Genomic DNA, 17,016 nt, shown 5'->3' on the forward strand with positions numbered 1-17,016 from the left:
CCCCTCCTTCCTCTTCTCTCCCTCTTCTCTCCCTCCATCCACACAAATGACTCAGTAAAACAGGTCAAGTGTTACAAAATTCCCCCTGCAGCTCAACCTGCCTAATACAAGGCCTGGCTCATTGCACCAAGACATGTATTACGCTGCCTACTCACTGACACACACACACACACACACACACACACACACACACACACACACACACACACACACACACACACACACACACACACACACACACACACACACACACACACACACACACACACACACACACACACACACACACACACACACACACACACACACACACACACACACACACACACACACACACACACACACACACACACACACACACACCACACACACACACACACACACACACACACACACACACACACACCACACACACACACACACACACACACACACACACACACACACACACACACACACTTCAAAATTAACATATTTACTCATTATGTGCAAACATGCCGACTCGCTCCATTGAAAATGGAAAGTGAACTGATAACTGTACCAGTTTATTCAATTTACATAAAGATAACATCAAACTCTAATAGCTTTAAATAAACTGTTAGTATTTCCACATCTCTATTAACAGAGCTGAAATGATAAGTTGCTTAGAAGTAATCGCTATCTAAAAGCATAAAATGCAAACATTTTCGACTTCCTGCTTCTAAATCTAGGTTCATGTTACCTTATATAAGGATTTACAGCTTTTCTTATGCCATATTAACAATTTCAAGACATCACCGTGGGCTTTTGTACATTTTGAAAGACCTTTTTTCGCTATTTTCAGACATATAGCTCTCAGTAGGAGTAACAACCGTTAGTTGCAGCCTTACATGCAGTCGTATAACGTACTATATATATATATAGCCAGTGTAACAATTGGGAAGTAGCCACATTAAAAACACACACAGCCATCTCCACAATAACGAATAGCAATTTGGCAACAGAAAAACCCTGAAGCAAGTAAAACTGGTATTAAGAGGAGAACAGCAGAGCCTTACAATAGGATAAATGGCCGTGACAAACTGAGGCCAACACACACACTTGCCACACACACACACCATGACGAAGCTGCTGCTAGAAAGGCCACTATGCAAGTGTGTTTGCTCCGCAGGCAGAGTGTTGCGATATAGAAACAGCCCCATATATCAGGACGGTGGAGACCTAGAGGATAAACGACCTGCGAGCAGCACCTGGACAGTGTGTGTAATACACAGATAAATAACTGGGAACTGGAAGCCAGATGATGACACGGACTCCCGCAGAGAGCACTCGCACAAACACAAGACGACAAGTAGAGTAGAAACATTGGACCAGAGTACGCAGTGGAAGAGTTTTGTTTGTCTGAAAGCCCCCGGGAACGGCGGTCGTTTGGGAGGGTAATGACTTAGGGAAGCTGAAATGTACTGGAACATAAATTAATCAAAATGTAAGGCCTGCATGCACGCACACCGTGAATGCTATCTATATACGTCTGCAGTTTATTCCCAGTTGTTTGGCGCACAACAAAGAAGTTCCAGCTATTACCCGCCGCAGTGAAGAGAGCACGATGTTCACGCCCGCTGCTCCGCTGAAGGCAGGATCAGAGGTCTGAGGAGCTGGGATGAACCAGATATTACCACCAAGGTGACAGATCACGTCCATGTTTGAGAACGAGATAATGGACTCTCATTGAGAACCATTCCATGTAGAGCCCCTGAGATGCCCATTGCCACATTTCAATAATATTTAATTTCCTCCACCAAGATAAGACCTTTTGTCCATGCAAGACTATTTGTTTTCTTCCATCGCTGTCCTCAGCCGACAGCTACACGGACAGAGGATAGTGCAGCGGGGATGTGCTTCGAATAGCAATGCAAAGCTATTTTCCAAACTGTCTCGCATTTCACACTGAAGTGCACTTCTCACTGCGAACTGGGGCTGTCGGCCATGATGCCTCGGCCGTTTGATGGGGTGACAATCAATGGAGGTTCTTGAAGCAGAGGAAGGGCCAAAGAAATACAGGAGACCCCCAGCAGGTGACACACACACACACACACACACACACACACACACACACACACACACACACACACACACACACACACACACACACACACACACACACACACACACACACACACACACACACACACACACACACACACACACACACACACACACACACACACACACACACACACACACACACACACACACACACACACACGGAGTAGTTTGATTTTGTGCTTACATATTTCGGATTCTTGGAGCAATAATTAATGGCTTGAATCAATAATGTAATTCCCTTTCAAAGTTATGCCTCTGGGCTGAGAAAAGAGAAAAGAGAAAAGAGCAAATGAAATGGAGAGGCGTTAACACCCTGGGACTGGTTAGACAGCATGGGATGAAGTTAAACAAGTACTCTCTCACTCACACACAGTTTTTTTAACATATTGACGAAGCTCTTACATTTAGTGCGCAGCAGACGAGGGGAAGATAAGAGCGCCGGAGAAGAAGTGATTACAGGAAAATAGATGTCGCGATAAGATGACAGACAGATGAATGGGGACATAAAGCAGGGGCTGACACGTGCACATGACACATGCACATGAGCAGACAAAGACGTAAACACACACGCAATGTAGTGAAGACAGTCCTCTCCTCCTCACGATGGCTGTTATTTCACACAAAGAGAGCAGTGGACTTGAACCCTGCAGGGGAACGTGCCGCGGACATCTCTGACAGCCGGTCAGCCCGCGAGCACCACAGGACAGGAAATCAATAAATCTATAACGAGCTGCCTAATAATTTATTATAATCGCCTGTCAAGGTTCACTGGAATGTTAATGATGAAAGTATGACAAATAAAAACACTAAATATAGCATTATGTTATATTACAGCTCTAATTATAGTACATCCATCATTTGACATGTCTCCACGCTTTAATGTTCAAAAAGCTCTTTGTCTCATACTGCCTGTGCTGCAGCACCGCTTTTCCCCCTCTGTCTGACACCAGAGCCCAGTCTGCTCTCATTGGTTAGCTGGCCGGCTCTGCTGTTATTGGTCAACCACTTAGAGATGTCCCGCCCCTCACGTACAGTGTGTTGGAGCGCTAGCCAATAGAAGCGGGAGTGTTATTGCCCCTTTCACACCAACGCGTTGTCAGCTCCGGCTCGGAGCTGGAGCTGAAAAGTACCGGTTTTTCCTGTTCACACCGCAGAGGCACCGCCTCTTAGCTCCGGAATCCGGTTCACTTCCAGCTCCAAAAGATTGTCGGTCTAGAGGCAAGAGCTTCGGAGCTAAGAGGCGGCGTCGCTTACGTCTCTCTTACGTCGAGGCGGGGGCAGATTCGTCGTTGATGCTGAAGACCACAAAGAAGTCTTGCATTTCGCATGTGATGTTTGTAAAGTTCCAAGTAAAGTTGTCCCTTGTAAAGTCGTCCGATGCCTTCCATTTCGTTTCGTAAGCGGATAACCAAAGCGAACAGCGCTTCAATACAATCGGCCATTGTTGTTGTTGTCGATGTGAGGGATATCCGCGCGGTTTGGATTTTGTGAAGCAGGCACGTAAACGGTGACGTCATGACGCAGCTCTGGGCGGTGTGAACAGAGCTGGAGCAGAAAAGGGAAACCGGAGCTGAACCAGAAAAGCTCCCGCTCGGAGCTAGACAGGGAAAAGCGCTGGTGTGAAAGCCGCAATAGTGAAGTTCAATAGCACACTACAGAAAAGGGTATCCCAAAAGACATAATAGAGCCTCACCAGACTGAGAGCTGAGAACATTTCATACACCATAGGATGAATCGAAAAAACCAAATGGCAGATTAAACTGTCATAAAAATGTTAGTTGCAGTCTTATATATTATATATACAAATGTGTGAGCAAAATAATCTCACTTTACAATAATGGCACAATTTATGAAATGTATGTATTAGAAATGAAATATTCCATATACTAAAATAGCCACAATAAGTTGGTGAACAAGCATTGTTATAGAGTGAGTGGTTCAGCTGTATAATGCTAAATATAACAGTGTAAGATATGCTACTACATAAACCTCAAGTATATACTTTATATTCATTATACTTTTCTCATGGTGAAACTCGATTAATCTTCTAAAAAAAGTAATTAAATACTAATGCAATATGTTAATGGTATTTAGGGTTTGACTGATGTAATGCATAACAGGGAAGTGTATTGCACTGAAAATGTTTTAATTTAAATGTAATGTTGTCTTCATTTTTCATATTGTGACAAACTTCAGACAATACTCTTAATAATATTATGACAGTGATTCCGGCCTCAATACATGCACAATGTTAATGACTGCACAGACGCATTTAATCATGGTAGCACGGGGCATGATATAATTCAATTCTGATGTCATCTCAAGAGCGAAGCACAAACATTAGTCGTTCAACATTAGTCAGAAAACAGTTGTGATAAACTCCCACTCAGAAGAAAACATACATTTGCATTCACATGCCGTTCTGCGAGGCAGGCGAACATCGGCACAGTCCTTACACGCACACACGATTTACTTTGTACTTAGCAGTCCCCAGAAGACCCTCTCCAGTTCCTAAAAGCAAATATTTGCAGACTTATTTAGTTTGTATCTCCATATTCATCTCCCATTCTGTATGTTTATATCTGAGGGTATGCAGACGTGCATGTGCCAGTGCGTGCATGTACTTTGTAAGAGCTGCCTGTTGAGACGGTGAATTAAACAGCAAGTGCATTTGATCTGCAAAACACTCCAGGGCAAATACGCACAAAACGAGACATGTACACACACACACACACACACACACACACACACACACACACACACACACACACACACACACACGCATGTGTACACACACACACACACACACACACACACTTGCATACAGCATCAAAATCATTTCCGTCACAGAATCTATTCTTAGGAGCAGCAACAAACCATTCTTTCCCTGATATAAATCTATTTTATTCATACCCAGTCACGTACACTCACACACACGTGCACGCGGTGCTCAAAGCTACACTCCCTGGTGGTCATCATGCATTCACGTAATGTTCTTTGTTTTTCTATCGTCTAGAACAGGATTTGTTCCAGGTAAGTCTCAGCATGAAGATTTTTCGGGGCTTATTTAACTCGCTAACACGCAAAGCAATCGCTCTGCAATCTGGTGATGTTGGCCGTTTATATATATATATCTCTCTCTTTCTCTCTCTTTCTCTCTCTCACACACAATCTGATGTGAGAAGCTAAATCAACACAGCTGCAACAACTCAGCCCTCCTGGTCCCCCTCCCTTCACTCAGCCGTCTTCCACTCCATCTTTAATCAGGCGTCTCCTCCCTTTCTCCCTCTGATTTCTGCCCTTTCACTCTCCAATTCCTCCAAGACTCCTCCTCCTCCTCCTCTTCTTCTTCTTCTTCTTCTTCTTTCTTCTCTTTGCCCCTTTTATTCAATCATGCATTAGTCACTGTTAAATTCATATGCCGGCTATCTCTGTTGCTTTTGCCAACACACAAGGCATCAGATCTCTCCCTCGTTGCCCTCCGTCCATACTGCCTCTCCCCCTCGCTCCCTGCCCTTCTCTGCCCTCCCAGAAGTCGGCTGAGCATGTGCCACCCATGGATGTATAATAAGTGCCACCCCGAGGGAGACGTGCCTCATCCGGCCAACAATGCATTGCAACCACCCATATACCTCCAGCCTATCAGCGCGGGACAGGAAGAGTAAACGCCCAGGGGCCTCCAGGGGAAACAGGAGAATCCACTTCCCCCTGTCCGTCTGCTGCCTCGGTGTGTATTTATAAAAGTGTGTGTAAGGGTATAGCAGACACACATATCTGAAAAAAACCTGCATGACCAGAAGTCAGATGATCCGATGTAAGCATTTACCGCTTGAGGGAGAGGAATGATACGTTTTCCAATTTCCTGTGATTTACAAATGGAACTTCCTCTGCACTTTGCTTTCACCTTGCTCAACACGGCAACACAACTCTATACGATCGAAGAAATGCATCTGTGGTAATTCTTGAAAAGCACTCTTTTGTTGTTCTATTTGAGTTCAATACTTTGACAGGAGCGTCCTTGGGACATTTCCGTTGAAATTGATGTTGTCAATCAAACCATCTCGCACAATATTTGACACTACATTATAGTACATATTAAGGTGTGGAAGAACTACTATTTCCATTAACGTTGTAATGCCTGTTTCCAGAGCGTAAGTGGATGAGTGGTAGTTACGTGATGTTTCTGCCGCCGGCATCCACCCGAAAAAAAAAAACTACTGAAGGAACCAAACTAAGAAGACAGCAGATTAGAGCAGGCGGCATATGATTCCCACACAAAACAAATCCCAGCACTATATATAACCTGTGCCACGGGAAATTACCTAATCCAACTTTCACAACCAACCAGAAACCAAATTGGCTCCACTTTGTCACAAACTGGCTTAGAAAGTGCAAAATGAAGAACTCCACACACATTTTCTTAAAATAAAATATCGATTTACATTTATTTTCAATACAGGAGGACGTGAACGTGAGCAATATCAACGGTGGAAATGAAAGTGTGTGTGTGTGTGTGGACCACAGCAGTCTAGGACTTTAGACTGTAACTGATTAGCACCTTGTCACCAAGTTCATGCTGAGACTTTGAACAATGACCATCAGGTACTGACGTCTTTATTTGACATCAAATACGATGCTGGTACTGTAAGGATTGTTAGCCATGCTGGTCGGTCCCCTTCTTTGAACAAGACTGAAGTATTTCAACTTGCTATGGAATCCTGTGCAGAAATGTTCCCCAGAGAATGAGTCGCACTGACTTTGATGACGCCTAGAGGTTTTCTTATCGCTCTGCCACGAGGTCCACATTTGGTTTTGAGTGAGAAATTAAACCTTATATTGTATAGAGGGGTTTTTGTGTTGTATCAATATTCTCCAGAGAAAGTACGGAGAGAGAGAGAGAGAGGAGGGTATGACATGTATGAATGCATGAACAGTGAATGTTGTGGGTTGTGGTATGGGCCTTAACCTCATTTTAGTGACCCATAAACCTTTTATTGTGCAGCCTTATCAGGACAGGATTAGTTTGGAATTTGGTCGTAAACCAAACTAATGCCATTCCCATTAGACTATAGAGTTTAAACAAACTAAGACCATAGTCAACGTTAGCATTGTCCCAGCATGTTGACATTAGCATGTCGTTTCTCACAGAGGAGCATGGTTTGCATGCTTTGGACACTAGTGCTGTGTTTGAAATCTCTAACTTACATACTGCATGCTCAATTCAGTATATCGCACACAGCTTATTAAATTAACAATAAGTATGACAAACCAGAGACCATTTACACTCAAGTTAACACAAGCTATACGTCTTCAAATGACTGCTTCAACCATATACCGTTACGAGCTACGTTCTATACAAATTGTTCACGACAATTGTTAACCAATTTGCTCAATTTAATATTTCCAGTAGTGGTTATTGAAATGATTAAGGGTTAAATGTTTTCTACATAACTTTAAATACAGAATGGGTAAATCATTTTAACATTTTGCCTGGCAGTCTGCCATTTGAAAGTCTTAAGACCTGCAGTTCATTTAGGCAGAAGAGTATGTGGAAGTGAATGCAACATACTCAGAGGTTTTGCAAATATAGTTCAAATAAGATCGATAAGATAAGATGGACTTTTATTAATCCCTCGTGGGGAAATTGTTTCTCTGCATTTGACCCATCCTAGTTCGGAGCAGTGGGCTGCCATTTTGAACGGCGCCCGGGGAGCAGTGTGGGGAACGGTGCCTAGCTCAGGGACACCTCGGTGGCACTTGGTCTTGCCGGGACTTGAACTGGTGACCTTCCAGTTGCCAAGCCAAGTCCCTATCGACTTCGCCACCACCGCCCAAATCCAGGCTTTTCATATACAAAACCCACATTTTGTGCAGCTTAAATGTACTACGTTACATAATGATACATTTTATGTGGTTTCCAAACAGTACTAAAATAAATCAATTGGCGAAGTTAACACAAACTTTGGGAAGTCCTCTAAACTCACAGACCTTACCAGACACTTGCTATCTCTCCTTTTGATGAGCTGCCAGGCGTCTTCCAGAGCCTTCCTCAGTCTCATCTTCAGAAAATGAAACACATGCCGGGCTGAGGTCAGATGACTGACTTGGCCAGAGAAGAACATTCCACAGCTCGACCATAACTCTGCTTAATTACCTCCCCTGCATGCTTAGGGTCTTGTCCTTAAACGGAAGGAGTGTGTTCACAGCCGCGCTGTGAGTCAGATCCAATGTGCCGGAATAAAAAAATAATGAGAAACATACCAGTGTCAGTTAAAAGAAGAGCCAGTTAAAAGTAACCCTGTTTGATAGAAATACTCCAGTAACAAGACACACACTGCTGGAGATGTGATGATTCACCACAGGCTCAATCAAAATGCACGAGTAAGCCAAAAAAAATATGCAGGAGCCTACTTTAATAATTGAAGTCAGAGGAAGACACTCACTTTAATCCCTGTGAAGGGCCTGGACTGTTGCATGGATTTCTGAGTGATGGATGTGGTGAACATCCATCACTCAGAAATCCATGCAACAGTCCAGGCCCTTCATCAGCCTCTCTGGGATTTATTAGTTAGGTCTGGAGCCGGAGGGTGAGAGGCTAAATGAGGAGCATTGTGTGAGCAGTTATCAGCAGAGAGCCTAAAGTGGGTCTGTGTGCTAATCCACACACCATCAGATGTGTAATCAACACTGCGGCTGTGGCTGCCAGAACTGGAAGGTAAATACAGCCACGTACAAACATGCATGTGTGAAACAGTGCACACACATTATCACACCCTTTTCGCTCCATACACAAACTGATAACACTTAGCTCATAAACACTTTCCCACACAAACATGCTGTTGGAATCTAAGCTGCACAACAGAAACTGAAACACATGAACATACTTGTTTACCACGCTGTGTGAGCAGAGAACACACACAATGTAAACATCACTTCAGGGGACATTACATTGATTTACATGCATTACCTGGGACTTATCCTAACCTTAACCAACACATGCCTAACCAAGTCTTCACCCTAAAAGTAATGACTCCCCTCACCGGGAGCGCCATTCTCTCACACACACACACACACACACACACACACACACACACACACACACACACACACACACACACACACACACACACACACACACACACACACACACACACACACGTCTCATCACTGAAAGCTAATGTTGAACACGGCGGTGGAGCTCGGCGGAGCTGCTGTCGCTTTGGCTTCAGGTCCAGGTTATTTGCTCGGAGCTCAAATAGGACAGGTTCTGCGTTACGGGGTCACCACTCCCACATGAGGCGAACACTTTTTTTCGGTGACAAACGGAGACCAAAATGTAAGTGTTGCACAGCCGAGCTGCAGCTTAAAAGCCTTTCTGCTGTCTTTCACATTCAGCTAGAAAAACCTAGTGTGTGTGTGTGTGTGTGCGCGCGCGCGGAGTGTGTGTAAGTGCTCTCTATCTCGCCAGCCTGAAATCCAAAGCAATTAGAGAGGCCAGATGGTGGGCTGGACTCACAGTAAATAGCTGTGCATTGACAGAAGAAGCCTGCAACAAAAATGAAGTGTGACAAGGAGCCAGGATAACAGAGATACATGACGGCATCAAAGCACCGGGCAGACAGCGAGGGCGCGCTGCCATAATCGACATAAACCAACTGTCACAGACGCGGGGACGTTAACAGCACAACTTGATTGTATCATTTTAGCGGCGGCACAGAGGGGTACTTGTTTGAAAAACCAAATAAGGCAGGTGCACATACATTCACGCATGAGAACACACACTCTCTCCCATGCCAAGACATTCATACATAAACATGTACACAGAGAGACAGACCCCTCTACATGCCCTTCTGTTAAAATTGGACCAAACCCGTTTGGTTTAGTCAGAGTTCAAACAATGCAGCCTTTGAGAGGCGCTCCATTCACAGAGTTTCAGCTTGGCCTGCACATTCCCCAACTGAAAACACAAACTGCCTCCCTGCAGGATATCCACTGCAGCTACGGCACCACATTCCTCAACCTTTTGCTCTCTGTGTGAGAGTACATTTAGCTACGGCTGAATATAATGATTATATACTATATAGGTCTTTAAATAATTAAGTTAATGTACACTTTAGTGCCCCCTTAACTTTAGCCAACCAGAGAAACATGTATGAATGACAGAGACTGGGAGGAGGTGGAGCTCCAGTACAGGACAATAGTTTAACACAAAATGGCTTCTGCTATTTCCCACGAGCGTGTTATCGCACCTCTGTTGACACAAGCCCCGATTTATCAAAACTGGAATGAGAGAAACAGCCAGACCAGGAAATGAGTGAAAAAAACAAACACACAGAGGGTGGGGGTGTCTGAAGTGTGAAAGATGGCTGACAAGAGACTGTGGCCCGATCAATTAATCTATAAATCTAATCAGTGAGAATCAATTACTTACACCTCTAATCCATCTGGCTCCTCAGTCACCCAAACTAACCTCAGGTGTTACATGGACAGACAGGAAGGAAAGGAGAGGCAGATACAACCGGCAGAAACATTTCAAAAATCAAGAATTCTTTAATAGCAACAAAATACAAAAAAAGATAGGAAGACATGACAAAATGGTGACAACAATTCTAATTTCTTAGTTATTTTTTTCACAAAATAGGAAATGAAAAAAAAGAATACAAAAAAAACCAACGATTACACAGCAGTCAATAATAAAAAGCACATTTGGGGGGGCGACTGGTTTGTTGTGTGTACAGTTCATTTGTATAGAAGCACATTTGCCAGTTTTGGCAGCAATCCGCGCAGCAGTCAAGAATAAAGCACATAAATTATAAAGCACTGCAAAATAACAGAAAAGAGAGGAAACTGTAATAGGAGAAAATAAATCCTTCATGCTTGCTGTCACTGAGAAATACACAAACGTGACACCATAAATTAGTAATATCTTTTTCTCTGCTACATATTTATATATTTATACTATGTACACAGGGAACTTTTCTCTTTAATTCCTTCTTTTTTGCAAGTGAGATGGGAGATGTTAAGGCTTTGATTAGTCATCAAATGTCTGGAACCGAAGAGATGGCAACATGCGCTTTTCTGGGAAAATAAAGATGAATATTGGGTGTTTTGACGACCTAACCTTGTGCTAGACCCGGGCTGGGATCGTGGATTCCTCTAAAAGCATTTTGTCTGACAAGCCTTTAACGTTGATGCTGAGGTGGGTGGCAACGGTGTGTGTGTGTGTTTATGGAGGCGGTCGCGGAGGTGGCTGAAGTGAGAACAGTTGAAAAAACAAAACATTTTGGAGGCGAGTAGGAAGTCTCGGCTCGAAAAGCATTCAAAGTGAGACGGGAGGTGGAGCGGGTCAGCACAGTGGCATTTTTATGAAAGCTATATTCCTCGAAGTGGAATGGACAAACGGTCCAAAATCCCGTTTCTCCAGCACCGGGTGAAAGGTGTGTGTGTGTCCCTGAATGTGTGTGTTCAATGTGGTCGTTTCAGAGTGAGGTCTTGAAGAATAGAAAGCGGTGGAGCGGGGGGGACATCACACTGCGGCTCTTTTCACTGTAACAGGACACGGTATATGTCCTGATGGAGCCACTGAGCAAGAAGTGTGTGTGTGCGTGTGTGCGTGTGTGCGTGTGCGGCTATGCGAGCAAATTTGTGTGGGCTTATGTCAGGAGATGGCGAAGTTGTCAGGTATGAGGTGTCTTCGGCACAGTCTGGCTGTGGGAGTGAGCATAATGAGTGACTGAGGGGTGTTTGTGTGTGGGAGAATGTTTCTCTGCATTCTGTATATGTACAGTAGGTGTGTGTGTGTGCGAGTAAGTGTGTTTAGGAAACGCACAATAATATCTTCAGTTTTCCATGGTGACATAAATAGAGGCTACTCAGGTTACAGCCCCAATGGCAGTGAGAGATGTCCCAAAGCCTCCGAGCATCACGGAAATACACACTACTGAATACACACACAGAGCTGAGTCAACACACACCACCGCCTGCTGCTTGTGTGGTTACGGTGTACCGGATCAATTATAAGTATTGTGGGTATTGCATTGTGCAGGGTGTCTGTCAAGGAGAAGCCAATTGTGCAAAAAAACACGGTGTGCTTATTTTGTGGAATTGCAGGCAATGTTATCTTTCACAAAACAAATTATACAATTATATAATTTTTCCCACCGATACAAATCGACTGTTAGGCAAACTCCGCTCAGTCGGTTCAGTGTTTTTTAACACTCGAACCGCCGAGGTATTCATTAGGTTAAAATTACATTCTGACTGCCCTCTGAGACATTTGAACTTCAGGTTTAGCTGACCCAGAACGCCTTCTTTATTCCACAACACTGGCTCCATCGATCTGATATTTACATCGTTATAAATATCCACATTTTCACAAGAAAAATAAAGATGCTTACATATATAGTTCACAGATACCTCACACCAAAATGTACATACAACAGTTTTGTCCCTTATCGCTATTTTGACCCCAAAACCAAGTATTACACTTATATTTCTCTTTGTAGCGGTGACACACACAAGTGCAAAAATAAGTAATACATAAGTAATTTTTTTTTTTAGTGGTCGTCACAAACCGGCTGGGTTCAGTTAATGAACTGCAGCGGGTTGACTGGAGCTGCGTTTATATATAAGCTAAGGCCATCAGACGATAATCTTATTGAACACTGGCTTACAATATGCTAGACCGCGTTCGAACACTAAAAGCCACTTCTCCGCCTCTTTGAAGGTCAACAGCTTTCACAATGGACTGTCTGGCCCTATACGGATACATGTAGTGTTTCCCACCTCTATAGCTCAAGGTTATAATCTGCTATGAGAGGAAATGCAGGCAGGCAAAGTCATCCTGGCTGTTGGCAGCGGGTCGCTCTGCATTCGACCTCATGACCTGTAGCAAGCTGCAACCCAGATCTTTGGTAGGCCTTATAAGAGGGCAGGACACTCACCGAGAGCTGCCCTCACCAGAGTCCCAGTGTGTCACGAGGGATTTGATTAGAAAGGCCAGGGAAAGCCCGATTAGAGGAGCTACAGTAGGGCTTCTCTCAAAGATTGTCCATCACAGTCATCTAGTGGCTACATAGACACAGTGACGCACGCCGGATGTAAACGCTCCGCCTCCAGGACAGCAGCGTGCGGTTCCCACGGAGTAATATCTGCCCGGGCGAGCCTCCGGTGGCTCGTTATGAGGATACATTAACAGTCGGGAGACAATCAGCCCTGAAGCCACATCGTAAAGGGCCATCTCACTGCCTGATGCCTGTTAGTCAATATGACTCCCGAAGGTTCGCAGCTGATGAAACCTTTTATGTCTCCCGATCAATTCTCTACATTTAACAACACCGCTTAATGGATAGAACTGTTACCTGATCCCGTTGACAATCTATCAAACCTCAAGTGGTTGTATTTTTGGGGGGCGGGGTTTCAGGCCATTGACACAATACTGCAACATGGCCCTCCAGGTGGATCAGAGCCAGTCCTGGGGGGTCCGGGCAGGATACAGAGTAAGACTAGAGTGAGTGGGGCATTTGACACATCACTCGGCTGCTCTCTGTGGCCCTGACCTCCACGTTACTGGATAAATCATAGACTCCCCATAAAACACTGGGAGAGAGGGATGAAAAGAGAGAGACGGAGGAATGATAAGAGAGATAGAGGTGTGGGGGGGGGGGGAATCGTCACGTCATAAACGATAAGTGGTGGCAATCTGTTGTTGCCGGCTAAGCGAGTGACTTCGCGGCTCGTTACCAATCAAGCTCCTCCTGTCAGGAGCGCTCTGAGGAGACGAGGGAGAGGAGGAAGAGACTCCTCTCCCTCCTCTCTCCGTGCCTCGACCCCGTCAGATCGGCTACACCTCATTCCCTCCTCTCTTGTTCACCGTCTCCTTCCTCCAGGCACAGTACACACGTTTGCATGTGTCCTTGTTAGGAACTCAAACTTTCATAGTTAGAGTTCGATGCTGCAGCACACGAGGAATGGTTTTGTTAGGGTTTTGTCAAATCAAGCAAGTTGTCGATAGCTTGCAGAGCCGTTTGAGAGGAAGGCAGCGAGAGGGGAAATGAGAGGAAGGCAGCGAGAGTGGAAATGAGAGGAAGGCAGCGAGAGTGGAAATGAGAGGAAGGCAGCGAGAGTGGAAATGAGAGCTCGCCAGCAGCTTTTCTTTTCTTAGCTAAATCTCCTGATGTCTACCTCTAGATGTTTTCCTGCCAACCCAGCCATAGTTACAAAGTGTCCACCAGCTGTCACGGCACAATGCATTACATGAAGGTTCGCCGCGGGGAGAAGCAGGCATGGATGTTTAACTAACTGCTTGACAACCACTTCCACACTGTTGGTGAATATGCAAGAGAGGTTCTTCCGCTTTAGCCGAGCTTGTATCATGATGCCACTCCCACACTACATCGGTTTTCTCTTTTAGTCTGTCTGTCCAGAGCATGTCAAGGTCCCAGTGATAGCGATAGCACGAGCAGTGGTTTGTGTTCAGTTCTTAGGGACCAGAATATGCTTTCCTCCCGTCGGCTCGGTCATTCTGGGGTAGCACTGTGATTAATAATAGGCTATGTTTAAGATCAATTCGCGAAAAATTAAAAGTGGTATCATTTTCTCTTCTCCATCCGAACAGGGCCGAAAAATCCTCGGGAGGAATCCTCCATCCTTCCTTGTTTCTTCTTCTTCTTCTTCTTCTTCTCCTCCTCCTCCTCCTCCTCCTCTCCTTTCCTCTCCTCTCCTCCTCTATACGTAGACAGCAGTCCGTGAGATGACAGATCCATCTCGCTGGGACTCCATGTCGTCATCCATGTAGTCTCCAATTATATCGTCCTGGTCGTGTGGCGGGCGGAGCTGAAGGATGGGGGCGCCTCCGGTGAAATTATCATACCTCTCGTCCTCCTCCAGCTCGTCAAACTTCCTCCTCTCGCCGTCATCCAGCTCGTTGCTCAGCAGGATATCTTGGGCGGTGGGTGTCGTGGCGACGCCCCCCATGGTGAGCGGCTGGTGGTGGTTGTTTTTCTCTCCGAGGCCGGGGTGGGAGGAGCCCTGATCGTAGACGTAGATCGGCATATTGTTGTTTCCGCCTCCGACTCCAACTCCGCTCCCGTTGCCTCCGCCCGTGCCGTTCTTGCTGGCCTTCTTGCCCCCGCCGAACATGCGCGTCTTCATGTCGCTGCCGTCATTGGCGCGGTAACCCTGCTGTTGCCGGCGGCTACGGGTGATGAGCACGGCGATGAGAGCGGCGACCAAAAGGAGAGCCAGCAGGGAGCCAATCACAGCTCCCGCCACCACGCCGGCATTGGATGGGTTCACTGAGGGCTCTGCAGGAGGGAGGACAGGTGGGGGGAGAGAGGGAGAAAAAAAAGGAAGAAAGGAAATATGGTTGAGAATTGGGAAAAAAAAAGAGAACAGTGTGTAAGAGAGACCAAGAGGGGAAATAGATACTGCATAAAAAAGGAGAAGGAAGAAAGGGTAATGCCAAGGAAACACGAGAAAGGTAGGCGTTTGGGTGATGTCAGTGGTGCTGCTCTGAACTTAGTGAAGTGTGTAAGAGTGCTGAGGTGTCGGTACAGTCAGAAGTGTGTGTGTGTGTGTGTGTGTGTGTGTGTGTGTGTGTGTGTGTGCGCGCTGAGTCTCTTGCTACACTGACATTTCCTCCTCTCCCTCAGAGCTGCTCCTGTCCCCATCCCCACAGCCAAGTCACAACCACGTTCCCCCCAGTGTCGCCCCTCTTCGACCAGGGTCTTTCCAAGGCTCACCACAAATCACAAGGCAAAGGGGGGACGTGAGGGAGGGAGGGAGGGCGGGAGGGAGGTGCAAGACACACACACACACACACACACATTTAGTGAAGGAGCAGGGCACGGTGTTTGCAGACGCAGAACAGGTGGAGGCCATGCAGCGGAGGAGGATAATGATGGATGGAGGAGAGGAGGTTGGAAATTAGAGGAGGAGGAGGAGGAGGAGGAGGAGGAGGAGGAGGAGGAGGAGGAGGAGGAGGAGGAGGAGGGGAGGGACATGGCGGAGTGACAACTCTTCCTGGAAGCCATGAGCAGAGGGAAGGTTTGCCACCTCTCTCTCTCACCGCTCGACTTCATGTCCATTTTTTGTATTCCACGCTTTTGTTTTAGTCACGACTGCCATGTCACACAGAGACACGGGAAAAGACGGCATTTAAAGTTAGTTTTGAACTCAACACATGCCTTCTTAGAGTGCAGACTGGCCGAGGAGGGCGTTAGTGAAAGTAGGGCTCCACCATCCAGCACACTGTTTTTGTGTGTGCATAAGAAGGGAGAGGTGGTGGCGTCTAAATCAGGGGTTGTGAAGACGTCCCATATGACTGGTCAGCCTTATCGCGCTTCGTCTCTGACCTCCCTCTGTATCCCTCCGCAGTGATATTAGTACAATACTTCAAAGCAGGTATTTGAACAGCAAGAATACACAGCGGCTTGTGCAGAATAGGAAGACACCACTTAACATTAACGCCGAGTTCTTTAGATGTACTGGGGCAATAACACCAAAGTTACAGCAGCAATACAACTAGGTGTGGAGCGAACCATTAATATTGTAAGAGTGGATTCAACTTCTTAAAATCCATTTTTTAAAACTTTTCTTATTAATAAAATAACTGACGTACCTGCTGATACACACTTCTCTTGTAAAGCCAAAGTTGTGGCAAAGAAACGTGTTATAACGTGTATAAAAATATAGCCTGAGCCGACCAACAGGCAGTTTTTTTAATATCTTGTGTTATTTGAAGTCACTGAGAATCAAAACCGTGAGATCGCAAATCTAAATACCACTCGTACCAAAAAATACCTCAACGTAATTCCTTACTTTTCTAGAAGATAATTTATTCTTTATACAAAATCAATCCATCCGTACAAAGACATAGGAAAATGGTCCAACATACTATTTGAATTAGGAAATATCTGATTTAAATAAAGC

General features: G+C 45.4%; 1 protein-coding gene across 2 annotated transcripts in view; it reads right to left on the bottom strand.

Moving 5' to 3' along the window:
• LOC117461567 (nectin-2-like) overlaps positions 1 to 17,016 on the bottom strand; it is an 88,149-nt gene that overhangs the window by 26,233 nt on the left and 44,900 nt on the right. The window contains exon 7 of one of the 2 annotated variants that reach the window (XM_034103495.2): positions 10,612 to 15,389. The exons of the other annotated variant lie outside the window; for it this stretch is intronic. Coding sequence (XP_033959386.1) covers positions 14,812 to 15,389 — 578 coding nt within the window. The 3' untranslated portion in view covers positions 10,612 to 14,811. Of the gene's footprint in view, positions 1 to 10,611; positions 15,390 to 17,016 lie in introns of those variants that run through there. 2 annotated transcript variants of the gene reach the window in all.

The sequence above is a fragment of the Pseudochaenichthys georgianus genome, chromosome 16, assembly GCF_902827115.2.
Source record: "Pseudochaenichthys georgianus chromosome 16, fPseGeo1.2, whole genome shotgun sequence".
Lineage (NCBI taxonomy): Eukaryota > Metazoa > Chordata > Actinopteri > Perciformes > Channichthyidae > Pseudochaenichthys > Pseudochaenichthys georgianus.